A 15,477-nucleotide genomic window follows, 5' to 3' on the forward strand; every position below is an offset into this window, starting at 1 on the left:
ATGGAGGTCGATAAAATGTATGATCCTATAAAAATATATACAGCTACGACTTTCTATGCGAAATTAGTGTTGCCCAAATGCAAGAACAAGACGAGACTTAGCCAGTCTTGGTCTTGGTCTTGCGCCAATACACCTGGTCTTGGTCTTGGTCTTGGTCTTGCGCTCCCAGTCTTGGTCTTGGTCTTGGTCTTGCAGCAAGAGTCTTGCAAGTCTTGCAATTACCTATTAGTCTATTACTATTTATTAAAGTTTACTTTAAATCTTAGAAAAACGTATTAGAATTGGAACATTGTGAGCTTGAATTAACATAGCCATAGTAAAGATCAAGCAGATTAATAAATAACTGAAGATTTGATAAGAAATTCGAAAAATCAACTGACCTATATGTCGTTTTCCATGGAAGTAACTGTTTCTTAATAAACATTTATGATTTATAAGCTTACATTTGCTAAAACAACTTGTAAAAACTTAAGAAATATAATGACTAAATGTACAATAATAGTACCTAAGTAATTAGTTTAAAACCATATAAGTAATCAATATTATAATTACTTACTAGAATGAATTATTATGACATCTACTACCTATCCTCACCATTTTATCCTAATCATAATACTACTTGCGTGATCAGTATAATGTATTCATTTTCATTCTAAGCACTCTGAAACTTATTTATTCTTTGGAACACCTGTAGGTACTCTTAAAATTCGAAATTATTTTGCATGAATAGTGTCAAATGTTATGATTTCGGCGCGGCGGCAACGATTGTTTTAGATTTCAAAAGAAGCCGCCGGCGCGTGTATCATAACCATGTACTTCCGAAAAGCGGCAAATTTCTTTGAGAAGTAAGTACAAAACCTTAGATGCCGCATTATCAAAGTGCCGATGGTTAAAACATAACTATGCATGCACTCAGTTTGATTTTAATAGATATTTTTTTATCCGCTATGTTTATGGTATTAGTCGTAATGCGCATAGGTCCAGTTTTTCATATTCTTTGATATAGTTTTTTGCGTCTCATAGAATTCCTAAGCGTACCTACCTACCTATACACCGAACTGTTACACCTAACTACTCCGTGAAATAGCGCTAAGTCCTAGCTGCAAGACGCAAGAGTCTTGCAGGCTATGTCTTGTTCTTGCTCAAGTCTTGCACGGTCAGTCTTGGTCTTGGTCTTGCTAAAAATACGCGGTCTTGTTCTTGGTCTTGGTCTTGCAAAATCGCAAGAACAAGACCAAGACTGCAAGACCAAGACTGAATTTGGGCAACACTATGCGAAATAGTAAGTAGGTAGATAGCGGCTAGAGCATCGCAATGCCAGCCTTATAAAGGATAATGTGCCTCTGGAGGTTTCGCACGCAAGATATGGAAGTACCTAATTGATCGAGCGAAGAAACTACACTTTGTCCGTCTGTCTTACCGTCCGGCATTCTGCCAAAGCCTAATCTAGAATAAGGGAACTTCAAATCCGCAAATATTATGTAAATGTATGGCCCAAGGGTAAAAAGGAAATTATAAGTTTAAAAAATAAGTTTAACTTGTTATTGTTTTTAAAACTTAAAAGCACTTCTTAAGTTTAGTTGACAAAACATTTTTTTTAATATCCTTCAATATTTGGTCAATCATATAAAAGTAAATTTATTCACAGTCTTCTGAGGGACTCAAAAGCGACGGGAAGTGGATGTGACCCGATCGCTTACAACTAATAAGTATGTTATCTGAACATGTACGCCTACGTATTACCAAAAGCAAACGTTCCATTGTACGGTCGCGGATTCGCCGAAGAATTTTGTTGTCAATACTAAACCACAAAAATAATTATCCCGATTCACCGACGGACATCAAGGCCCCAATAATGCAAATTTTTCACGGCACGGGTTTCCTCCCACAATGAGAAATTATGTTAAAAATTGAATGCAAAAATTTTGCACAGAGATTTCAGTTTGCGGTGCATTCGGTAAAATCACGAACTTTATGAAGTTTTTAATATAATTTTTAGTCAAAAATGGTCTGTATATATGTGCAGCGCATTGACGTTGTTGATGAAGGGCAAACTGTAGTTCAGTTACATTGAATGCAACAAAAATATTGCATGTAAAGGGTGTCAGTAACACTGTTTTGAATAGGTCCTGTTTCTGAGGTTTCAGCACATTTTTTTAAACTAAGGAGGCCAGATAAAATATAAAATCTTTTATATTTTATCTTTTGTATTATATATTCTATGTATATGTAGTATTAGTATGTATGCCATATGTCCTGTAAATAATTAATAAATTTGGGTATTGCACTATACCGTTTTATGGACTTTGAATCAATGAATAATTACACTTTCATTGTACACCAAAGAAAAAAAGTAGTTACAGAGATATAAATACATATCAAGAGAGTACAATTTGGTGATTAGACTTTGTATGTTTCTTTAACCAAAGGTTGTCTGGAGGAGATCGCTTTAAGCGATAAGGCCGCCTTTGCGCATATATTTTGTAGTATCGTTTGTTTTGTTAACATATCTTTCTATTTGTTTGTGCAATGAAGACTTCTTCTATTCTATTCTATTCTAAAATATTTTATTTAAATAACACCGCTCACGCACCCTTGCCCGCAAGCGTCTATCAGCGTTATCAACTGTTGAAAAGATTGGGGAATGCACTCCAATTATTGCACTACAAAGACAGTTTGTATTACCACCGCCGACTTTAATACTCGTACACAAATAATCAAGATTATATAACACTATTCGATAAGTCTAATTGTGTTATAATCGCTAAATTAACTTTCAAATTTTTCGTTAAACCCAATTTCTTAAGCGATAAATTAATAAATAAACCAAGGTTTAGATACACTTGAATGACAACGGGCTCGAATTAATTTTTCTTTTTTTTCTATATGGGTCGACTCGTTGGTATTGCCCAAAGAGAAAACAAAAACAGTGAAAGGCGATTAGCCGCAATATTTCTAGAAGCAATGTCATCGGTCCCAGTGGTATGGACATGATCAGCGGCCCTATAAGAGTAATAATTAGAAAGAAAGAATAAAATACATTTATTCATGTTAAGTCTTACAAACTGTACATCTTATATTGATACTAGCTGACCCCAGCGCCATCTGTCGGGCTAATTTGTGAATCTAAACCATCCCGATTGCCACCCAAACGCATACTTAAAAATTCATTCAAATCGGTCCAGCCGTCTAGCTGGAGTTCAGTGACATACACACGCACACAAGAAATATATATATTAAAATAGTAACAGAATGTCTGTGTGTAATACCGGACAGAAAGGGTGTACAGCTTTAGCATCTGCCACGCATTTTAGGTACATGCCGCTGATATTCAGCTGAGACCCGAGTGACGTTAAAGAAAATTAAATAGAACAATAAAAAAAAGTGGAGCGCAGGTTATTTCCACTAAAGTGATAAAAGCAGCGAAATTATGCTTAGATTAAAAAATAATGAAAAATACTGTAAATTACGTCATAAATAAATAAAATGTTGCAATTAAATTTTGCTTCTTTAATATCACTTTGACATTTGTTTTATACATATAACCTAAAATAAATTATGTAAAACTAAAAAAAAAAAAAAAAATTAAATTATTAGCTCAATACACGTTGTATATTGTTTTTCAATGTATCAGAGGTCGCTTTGCTTGTCGTGATCTTTTTCTAAAAGATTACCAACCGACTGTCTCCATTCAAATTAAGATCGATTTAAGCAATGGTTGCCTAGTGGGTAAGATTTCAGCCTTCCTTTCGTTGGTACCGAGTTTGATACCCAGCACACAACTTTAACGTTGAGAAGCTATGTGCGTTTTATGCAATTAAATAATATTACTTGCTTTAACGGTCAAGGTATCATCACATCTTGTGGATACCTGCATGACCGAGAGTTATAATAGTGTTCCTAGAGAGGCGTATGAAGTATACCAATCCGCACTTGACTGACGTGGTGGATGAGAGTCTAAAACCTTTTCATTCAGAGAGGATACCCGTCCCCTGTAGTGGGCCAGTAGTTTGTAATGATGATTTCTTCATTCAAAACGAATGATGAATGAATGAATACACTTTTATTGTACACCACATAAACATATAGATAATTGTAAATATAAATTTATCGTAAAGTAACAATTTGGCGACCTTATCGCTACATAGCGATCTGTTCCAGGCAACCAATGGCGTAAAACACAGCTCAGGAAGAGAAAATGGTGGTGCATATAAATATATAATGATTTGACACTTCATGCAAATTTTTATGGATATGAACGTTTTATATCGATCTTGTGAATGCTGCGGGATACTCTCTGACTTTTCGATAAAAAAAAGATTACAAGCTTACACCTTTGAATTGAAAAGTGGTGGTTATTCTACCTACAAAAATATTCTCAAAGCGGATTAACGTCAGACAGGCGGTCGGTCGTAAAAAATATGCTAAAACTAAAACGACTACAAGAGACTCAATCACTTTATCAAGATAATGTTGGTAAAGGTAGAGATTCAATCACCACACCACTGGCAGAAACATCGTGGGGTTTAATTAAAGAGAGTCTATCACAATCCATGTCTATGCTTTTTTTCGGATTATGTGTAGATGATTTACTCTAATGATTTGAACAGCGTAGCGCGAGTTTGTTGGCGAGCCTCGGAATGAGGCTCTGCCAGGAATAGTTTGAACCCTAGGGCTCGAAGAAACGAAGGGATCGTCGGCCTGAGGGCGCCTCATGTGAGGCCGAACCTCGGCTAAGGTGACGATTGGAGTGACGTGGTTTCGGACGGTGATTAGTCTGCACGCCGAGGCCGTGGTGTGTGCTCACGTCAGATGAAGTCAGAAGTCGGGGACCTCGTCTTCGCCGGCGAAAACGTCGTGAAGACGTTATCATGAGGATTTGGGTAAGGGCCTTCTTTCTCACATGAAAGCGTCTCTAGAGCATAGACTCACCACGTTGCTCCTATACGAGTTGGAAGGGTTTAAATATTATTGTCACATGTTAGTGACCGTTGATTTAACATGCTCTTTTACACAATGGTGAACAATTCTCTAACTTCATGCTGGTACAGATAAATTTTCATCTGGTGGAAAGATAAGCTTTGGCCGTGGCTAGTTACTACCTTACCGACAAAGACGTGCCGCTAAGCGATTTAGTTTTCCGATGTCGCGTAGAAACCAAGCAGGGGTATGACTACCATACTCCAGGTTAGCCCGCTACCATCTTAGACTGCATCATCGCTTACAAAAAGGTAAGATAGCAGTCAAGGGCTAGCTTGTAGTGGAATAAATGAATTAATTATTATATTTTGATATGATGATGATGAAATCTATTTATTTGAACCTATTTATTTGACGGCCAATTAGCGCAGTGGGCAGCGTCCCTGCTTTCTGAGCTAAAGCCGTGGGTTCGATTTCCACAACTTGACAATGTTTGTGTGATGAACATGAATGTTTTTCAGTGTCTGGGTGTTTATTTATCTTAATATATATAAATCTCCTGTCACGATGTTTGTCCGCGATGGACTCCTAAACTACTGAACCGATTTTAAATTAAATTGGCACACCGTGAGCAGTCTGGTCCAACTTAAGAGATAGGATAGCTTAGATCTTTAAGTAAAGTCACAATTTTATTTTATTGCAAATTATTTGTCTATAATTAATTGACAGGCACATGTTATATGTATATAAAACTATACTCATTTAAGGCTTAGCGATACTGAATACTTTAAAAACAAAATCAAACGCAGACGAAGTCGCGGGCAACAGCTAGTGTATTATAAGTATTTATGTATATTATTTATATAATTATTCATCAATCATCTTAGTACCCATAACACAAGTTATGCTTACTTTATGGCTAGATGGCGATTTGAGTATTGTCGTGGTATATTTATTTATTTGTTTAGGATGCTAACCTCTACACCAACGAGTAAGTTATTTACTTGGAGGCATTGCCAAACGGCTCCGGGCTCCAAGGCACTTCTTCGCAGCTCGGTGTCGACCCCCCTGCAGCAGCGAGCCCAGCTTAGCTTATAAATAAAAGAGAAAGCACGCTGGCTCGCAGTGTTTGACCGAACGTCCATTCCCGCGTTTCGTTTCACGGGCTTCTGTAAACCAGTGTTACTTCATTACACGGATACATTTTTTTGTGCATCAAAAATGGAAATGAGGTAAATATGAGATTTTTCATTCACGGCTAATGAGTTTTATGTCTTCATACGCAATAAGCATGTAATGATAAGGATCGAGTGGCTTAATCTCGTTGCGCCTCGCTATCTGATTTTGTAAATCAGCATTTTGTAAGTCTTGTAATTTTCTATTCATGTTTCATTGAAAATAAATTATTTAATCAATATCTTGTTGAACTCAACAATTCAGTAACGTAACTTAATACATTTCAGGAATATATACATATTTACAGTTTACATAATTGTACAAATTAAAATATAAATAGTAATTCATTGAATAAAAAAGAGATACATTAAGGTAATGAAATGTCCGAATGCATTACTTAAAAAGTTATATTTCTATTTATTTATTCACTAGCGATGATCTATAATACTTAAAATTAATAATAGTTTTATTAAATATAGGTGTGCATTAATCAAACTATATAGTTTACTAGAACAAAACCAAACAGCATATATAAATAATTAATTAATATAAGTAATATTTAAATTTTTTGTGAATAAATTTTTCTATTAATATTCAAATGTGTACTGGGTACATTCCTCGATTTTCACAAGAGAGACGGTTTTAGGGCATAAATGCTACTCTGCTCCAATGCCTTTAACTACTATTACCAGCTAAGTGCTAAGTGATTATAACCGGGACTGGCGGAATTACGTTATCTCCTAGGCACACTACACCAACGTGTCATACAAACGTAGTTAGTTTTTTTATTTATTTAGATAAAGGGGATATTGGATTAAAATATTATTACAATCATATTAGACATAATGATATGAAATATAAAACTTGGCTTTAAGCTTCTTACTATTTTGTTTGTGAGGTATAGAAGTTAGCTAATAAGGTCTTAAGAAAATTTAAAGTACCTAAACGCTTATAGTTTCACATTCATGTGAATACTATGTCTAGTTAATTTGCAACAAAATGTGAAATCAATCACTTTCACCACTCGTAATATAGCCTAATGTTAGAGAGTTTCTACTGAATTGCAAGTCTAGACACACTTGCGATTAATATTGGCACCTTTAATCTTGTTTTTTTTTTAAATTAATAAGCTTTATTTAGGTTCAGTATAATTCCAATTAGTAAACACATAATATTAATTACGAACTAAAAATTAATATTTACAAAAAAAATATACCGTCTAACTGTTTACTTATGGGCATTGCTCCTAATAATAGTTAGCCTTGAATTGCTAAATATTTCGCGTCCGAAGACCACGGGCCCGGAGTAATATATACATACTTTAATTAAATATATCATCAAATTCAAAAAATCTTTATTCATGTATCATTCACTCACGGCACAGCAGTGGCGTGCACTTCATGCATGCACAAAAGCACTGCATACCCTAAAATTGAAAAATTAAAGCCCGTATAAGAGGAGGATTTTTTCCATTTTATGCAATTTTCCTGCTGTATGCATACCCTGCCGAGAAACTCAGTGCCCGCCACTGTACATGAGGCGTTATACATATATTACAAAGTCGTATATTACAAAGGTTAACATAATTGTGACGTGTTAACTACCTTCGCCAACTTAAACCTTAAGCTAACAGGATTAAGACGCGATGCTGGTAATTATCGTTTTGACAAAAGTCCACGAACCCGAAACGGAGCAGCGTGGCGGGTCTATACTATAAAAACATATGTCCTATGAGAACGAGGCCTGCACGTAGCATTGCGGATAATGATAATATTACAACTAAATTTTTAGGAATGATAACTCATTTTGCTTGTATTACGTTCAATTACTTCGTATACATAATATTTCTTATATTTAAATTATTCTATGGAAAATTATAGCTTTTTATTTAGAAACCCCAAAAAGCAACGTACACATATAAATAAATCGTAAAACATCATAATATCTATGAAATATAATGAAAGGAAAACAATTACCGAATTATGAAATACTGCATTATAATTTTACTAACGTTTAAATTCCAGTAGACATTGTTAAATGTTGAAAAACGAAACCATGTATTTTTCCAGTAAGTTATGTATTAACATTTAACAAGTAAAATAAAAACAATAAATATTATGAAATATAGCTTTAATTAAAAACGCACATAACTCCGAAAAGTCAGTGGTGCGTGCCGGGGCTCGAACGGTCTCCACGAAAGGAAAGCCAATGTCTTACCCACTAAGCCATCCCCGTTAGATTCAATTTAAATATCACTAGATTCAACGGTGAAGGAAAACATCGTAAGGAAACCTGCATGCCTGAGAGTTCTCCATAATATTCTCAAAGGATAATATTCTCAAAGGTGTGTGGAGTCCACCAATCCGCGCTGGGCCAGCTTGGTGGAGTACGGACTTAACCTCTTCCCGTTGTTGGAGGAGACCCGTGCCCAGTAGTGGGCAGATATAATAATGACGATGATGTTTAAAGTATACTTAACCATTAAGGATTTATGATGGCCGAACCTTAGATTAAAGAATCCTTTATAAAATTGAACAACAAATTGTCGTTATTTACGATTCTGCTTTTAAATTTATGGAGCCCAAATAATTATCTCATACCTTCGCGTCGTACCCATATCATTCAAATCATAAAGATTCACCCGGTCAAGGACCAAAATACCTTCAATGACCTTGATCTAAACTTTGTGTCCTGTGGAATTAGGGTTGCTAACAAAAGCACACCGCATTTTTTTTTTAACAGACAAATAAGAAAAGACAAGCAATTTAGACTGCATCATCACTTACCATCAGGGCAGATGGTAGTCAAGGGGTAACTAATAAAATAATGAAAAAAAATTTGAAAAATTCGAAGTCACAATTACAATCAAATAACTTAAGACCAGGCAGCCATAAGTCTCCATGAGATATATTAAGATGAAAGCAGAGTGTTTTTAAAAATGAAAAATTAACGCGCGTTGAAGTCTATTGTATGTGCGAACTGCGTAAAAAATCTCTTAGAAATCTGTAATTATAGAAGCGAATAATTACTATATAGAACCTGTAGCTGATATAAGAATATAATAAAGATTTTTTTTCCGCAATTTTCTCGTCATCCAACCTTTGTGACATTTGAAAGCGCAAAATTCACATGATTAGCATCTGACAGTATAAAATTATACTAGTAACAATTTAGCTAGTTTCTAGCGGTGCGTCGCAATTTAGACGTTTATATTTTTTTTAAATTAAGAACATTTTACCTGTCACAGACCTCAATAAACTGAAATTATCTCTTATCTAATTTTTCTAATTGGATCGATAGTTATGGGATATACGTATATATATTACACTATTTATTAGCGTATATAAACTCTTGAGCTATACCATACATTAATATATATGAAAATAATATAAATATTAAATATACAAAGCGTATATTAACTCGTATTTTTTAAATTATAGCATAATTATGCAGAATTGATTAAAATGATTTTAAGTTCATGGCTAATGATATGCTTAGCTGTTGTTTAATTTTACATAATAATGATTAATTCAATTTATTCCGCGAAATCAAATTATATAACCTAAGCGTCAACTTAAAAGTTCAGTTCTCCTCATAACAAAATAGTGGTTATTTAATTGTGTTATAGAAAAATCCTTTTATAATATTAAGGATTACTTTTGTGATAAAAAATCTTGGGTATGAATTGCTCTGACTTCATAACTAAACATTAACTCTGTGATGGTGGTAACAAAAAAAAAAGTCTGGCTAAGTTTGTTGTGGGCTCCTGTTAGACCAGGGCGCGTTTGGAACCCTCTTAACTTTAGTTTTAAGCTAACGAATGCTTCATCACCTGACATTGTTAACAGTGTTAACATGTTAAATGTATGAACGCTTTATAAATGCCTGTGATAAGGTCTACATGAATACAACATTTAAAAATTTTAATTAATAAGAACGCCATTGCATTTGTGGAAATATATCGCTGATATATTTTGAATGAATTTGCTGAGAAATAACCTTCCTCCTTCTTTGAAGTCGTTAATTGACTGTCTTATTTTATATTTCGGCGATGGGTGGTGGTGAAATACGGGTGATTCAAATTTGCAATTAAATTATTAAACACATAGAGATAACGCTCGGCTCTAAACTCGCGGCTCGCTTATAGTCAATCATAAAAGCTCGTAAAATGTTATTTCCGATAGCATGTCCACATGTGGCACGTGACCGCAAAAGTTGATCGGCCGTCGCTAAGTGTTCACACGACCACACGGTCACAGGTGACTGTTGCAAAACGCACGTATCACCTGCAACTCAATAATGATTGCGAGACCTGGCTTACAATTTTTTACGTCTTTTCTGGTGCAGTGGTGAGAGTCTTGGTCTTAGAGATCCCGGGTTCGATCCCCGGCAAAGACAATTTATTTATTTATTTATGGAGTGTACCCCTACTACCCATTGATGTACCCAACATTATTTGTTCTGGGCATGGTAGGATACAACGAGCTTAGGGTAAGGAGAGAGCTTACACTCGTAACGTATGTTGTTAGAGTACTGAGGGGACAAATATGTAATGCTGATGTGTTACGCCTGGTAAGCCTGCGTGCGCCGGACCGGAATGTTTGGCGGAGGCACCGAGCTACTGAAGGAGGCGCCACTGACGCGCGCACTCCGTACCCTCAATGTGATAGCCGATAAGATGGATTTATTTATTGTGCGCTCGAAGATTCAATTTTATATAATTACCCTCTTTTTGTAAATTAGCATGTAAGTTCCATTTAAGTGGAAATTCCTTTATGGAACAAAAAATATCTTAAACCAGAATGATTTCGACTCGACTAAAATGACGCACCTAAGTTCACTACAGCAACTGATATGAATGCAATACTGCATTACGGATTCTGTCTCTAGAACTTCATTTTATCTTCATATTATATTATCTAGTGGCGAGCACAGTGGTTTCCACCAGGGTAGGCATAAAGCAAGAAGATGGTGTAAAGTAAAAAAAAATTAAGGTAGGCAGTGCTTTTGTGCATATATGAGGTGCACGCCACTGCCAGCATCAACCTATTAACGTTACACTACTGGGCAATGGTATCCTCTTTCATAAGAAGGAGGGTTTTACGCTTCTCCAATAAATCCCACAATGAGAAGGGTTTGTTCCGTAGTCCACCACGCTGGCCCAGTGCGGACTGGTGGGCTTCACCATAATACTTATTATTTATTACCTATAATTTTTCGGCTACTGAGCCATTATTAAATATATAATAGTTCCACTGCTTTAATTTAAGCATCAACCTTCATTTAATAATTAAAGGTATAGCCTGGGCATTATTTCTGACATGTTTACGACTTCTGCATTTGATTCGGCCTTTAACCTTTCGGGATATAAATAAACTTAGCCACCTGCTTGAAGTTCGATCAATCAAAGTGGAAACACCTAATCAAATTACTTGCATAAAAAACCTATATTATTATTTTATACTAGTTGTAGACGTTTAACGTTTTATTTTTTCCAGTACAAGTTAGACCTTAATTGCAATATCACCTGATAGTAAGTGTTGATGCAGTCTAAGATGGTAGCGGGCTAACCTTTTAGGGAGTATGGTAATCATACCCCATACCGGTTACTACGCGACATCGCACCGGAACGCTAAATCGCTTAGCGCCACGTCTTTGTCGCTAGGTTGGTAACTAGCCACGGCCAAAGTCAAAAATATAAACACCCAGACACTGAAAAACATTCAAGTTCATCACACAAATATTTTCCAGTTGTGGGAATCGAACCCACAGCCTTGACTCAGAAAGCAGGGTTCTGCCCACTGCGCCAATCGGCCAATGTCTGAATTTTCTCTTATCTGGTCTGGTGAGAGGCTTTGGCCGTGGCTAGTTACCATTCTCCTGACAAAGACGTGTCGGTGCGAAGGCTTGTGTCATTCATTAGAAACGTTATAACAAGAGTTAGTTAAAACTAAAAATAATCTGATCTGTGTAATTTAATTACGGGAACAAAATAATTTCAAATGCGCTTTCACGAATTCTCGCTTAATTGGGAAGGAAATACTTAAAAACCTATTACTGCACACGTTTTCAATGCAATTATACCTAACTTTGATACGTTAATTTATACACAATCATGCCGTAATATGCATAAACGCGTGTGCGTGAAGGAACCGATTAAAACGGACGAACGTATTAATTAAACTATTATAAAGCCATTATATTATGACGAGAAACACGTAACCTATGAAATAATTTTATTTCAAGTAATTATACAACAGATCATAATCAGTAATGGTAAAACTAGTAAATAGAATAGAGAGGTCGTATGGGAAAGTAATGCAGCAGGAATAAGAATTGCAGGTTTGACGGGCGATTGCCGTGGCCGTGTGTTCGATACCCACAACTGGAAAATGTTTGTGTGATGAACATGAATGTTTTCCAGTGATTGGGTGTTTATAATATACCTAATATTATAAGTATTTATGTATCCTATTCATAAAAATACTCATCAGATTTCTGAGTACCCATAACACAGTAGTATATTTATTTATTATTATTTATAAGTTGAAATGACTGACTGACTTCTATAGGTACAAACTTTCTTCTCTGTTTACGTGTTATATACTGTTTCATCACATAAGCTCATTACCGGCCCACTATAGAGCACGGGTCTCCCCCCACAATGAGAAGGGGATAAGGCCGTAGTCCACCACAGTGCGGATTGGTGGACTCAACACACTTTTGCGAACATTATGTAGAACTCTCAGGCATGCAGGTTTCCTCATGATGTTTTCCTTCACCGTTGAAGCAAGTGATATTTTAATTTCTTAAAACGCACATAACTTCGAAAAGTTAGAGATGCGTGCTGGGATACTCGGCCCCCCGAAAGTGAAACCCAATACGCTATCACCGCTTCAACTAAAAACTGTTTACTTGTTACTTACTGTTCACCTCCTTAGGGGTCAACCCCTTAAAGGTATTAGAATATGCTGTAAAAATTTCAAATATTTACGTTCAGCCGTTTGGGCTACAGGTTGTTGGCCAGACACACCGGAAAAAGTATATATAGGTATATTTAGATAGATAAAAGCTAGCCAAACTGATATAAAAACATTACAAAGGTTCCGCATTTGATTACGAATGACTAAGAATTGCAGTAGGTACATTTAATTATTTAACAATATCAGTATCGCGTATCTAATTTCTTTCAAATCGTGAAATAATAATGTAATTAATCTGTGAAATATAAGAAGAGTTTGCTAAATAAGTAAAGTTATAAAACCGGTAAGCGTGAATCAGACTTGCGCACCAAAGGTACCATCGTAACTTTGAAAGACAAATTGTATTTAAATATAAATACAATTTTAAATAAATAAATCATTAGAAAAATTATAACTTTGACAAAAAAACCAACAAAGAAGAAAACTTTGAAAGGGCTTTATAGGGAAAATTCGTTTATATACTTAGGAAGACAAACAGCCATCAAAAATGGCATTCGAAGGTGTTATTTACCAAAGGACCTCTTCCAAGGAAAAATATAATTATGCGATATTTATATAGTATAATTCTCAAGTAGATAATCGGTTTCTCATAAATAAATAATAATAAATAAATATACCACGATAAACACGTCGCCATCTAGCCCCAAAGTAAGCGTAGCTTGTGTTATGGGTAATAAGATAACTGATGAATATTTTTATGACTCATCACACAGACATTTTCCAGTAGTGGGAATCGCACCCACGGCCTTGGGCTCAGAAAGCAGGATCGCTACAAACTGCGCCAATCGGCCGTCAAATTTGTAAAACGTTAAAACCTTTTATCACGGAACTCTAAAAACGTTACGTAATAAGAGCGTACGTTATTTGCATCCATAATAAATAATGTCGCCTTGTTGGCAATCAAATTGAAGCATGCAGAAATCCGTGAGATTTTACAAATAAGAAATCGAAGAGCAATAATTAAGAATACTCAGCAAACATTGATTGCTGTTATGAGAGAATTAGGAAACTCATTTCCTCTGATTAACGACTCAATGATCTGTGAATTTGATTCTACTACAAAGTGGTGATCATTTTAATGTTTCTCTATTTAATACCTACAATCTTTATTAAATTATCATAATCGATATCCACTTAATATGGATATTAATAGTTGGTCTATTATTTTTATTGAACAACCATTTTGTTTCCCCCGTACGCCGTCTTAGTCGCGTACCTTAGGTCTAGTTTAATTTGCCAATATAACCTAATAACTTAGCTAAGTTTAGGAACTAATAACTTCAAAAATATTTTTTGATGCCATTACCCAATAAAGATGTTGATGAAATTGTAAGTGCCTTTTAGGGAGGGCTCCTAAACAAGTCCTATCATAGTATAAAGGACTACGTAATCGATAAAAAAGCTTGGGTGTGAATAAAAAAGCTTGGCTCTAACCAGGTTGCTCATCTAATAATTTTAAATGACAATGTGATAACAAAAAAATAACACCCGGCTAAGTTTGTTGTGGGCTTCTTCTTAGAACCCTCGTAGCTTTAGTTTACGAATATGGTTATTGCCATCATCTCACTACCGTGTAAAACTCTACCTACTTAAAATTATATTTTTGACTTTGGCTTTGACTTGGACTTTGACATTATCAAACAGAGATAAATTTAGTTTTTCAGTTCGCTGTTATATGAAGCGTGTGTATCATAAAGTGCCTGCCAAACTCTGTTCAGCTTATCCAAAGATTAGCTCCGATAAACGCCGAGTGACTGAATCTTTAAATCCTTTGGAAACCTTATTATGAGAAAATTTATTTGGTACCTAATTCTTTCCAAAATATTTGTAGATCAAGCAAAAAACAATGACCTATTAACAATAATATAAACAATGACTTATGCAATCGCATCCACCATCAATGCAGTTAAATAAAAACATTGACAGGTAAGCGTGAATCAAATTCGCGGTTACCCAATCGCCGATCGGATCTTGGGGTTGCCAAATACCAAGAAGGTACTTACTCGCGCTTTAAATCAGTGTCACACCACTCCTATTCACTACACCAATCGATGATAGTTAAGGTGTTTAATCTCATTAATCTCATAAACGTATCGACCTTGCTCTAATAGGTAAGTGAGTAATGATGTGCGTGATCTAAATGTAATGTCGCAATTATTATTGAGGCGAAGAAATTGATTGAACTTTTACTGTCATGGATGTCACATAAAAAAAAATGGTAACGGGTAGTCCGTTACCAGTTTTTTTTATGTGAAACATTAATTGGCGCCGCTGGGCATATTAATAGACTATATGCCATCACGAAAAAACGGCGTGACGCTCCCTTATGCCGTCATATTAGCTCTCTTGCAGGCGAATGACTCTGATTTGGTCCATTATATGTATATAGTAGCAGTAT

At 35.4% G+C, this 15,477-nt stretch overlaps 1 protein-coding gene across 1 annotated transcript in view; it reads left to right on the forward strand.

Moving 5' to 3' along the window:
• The first annotated feature begins 6,059 nt into the window (after positions 1-6,059).
• LOC120637384 (putative uncharacterized protein DDB_G0271606) overlaps positions 6,060-15,477 on the forward strand; it is a 33,729-nt gene continuing 24,311 nt past the window's right edge. The window contains exon 1 of the mRNA XM_039909208.1: positions 6,060-6,152. Within this exon, the coding sequence (XP_039765142.1) occupies positions 6,142-6,152 (11 nt within the window). The 5' untranslated portion in view covers positions 6,060-6,141. The remainder of the gene's footprint in view (positions 6,153-15,477) is intronic.

This window comes from Pararge aegeria, chromosome 3 (genome assembly GCF_905163445.1).
Source record: "Pararge aegeria chromosome 3, ilParAegt1.1, whole genome shotgun sequence".
Taxonomy (NCBI): domain Eukaryota; kingdom Metazoa; phylum Arthropoda; class Insecta; order Lepidoptera; family Nymphalidae; genus Pararge; species Pararge aegeria.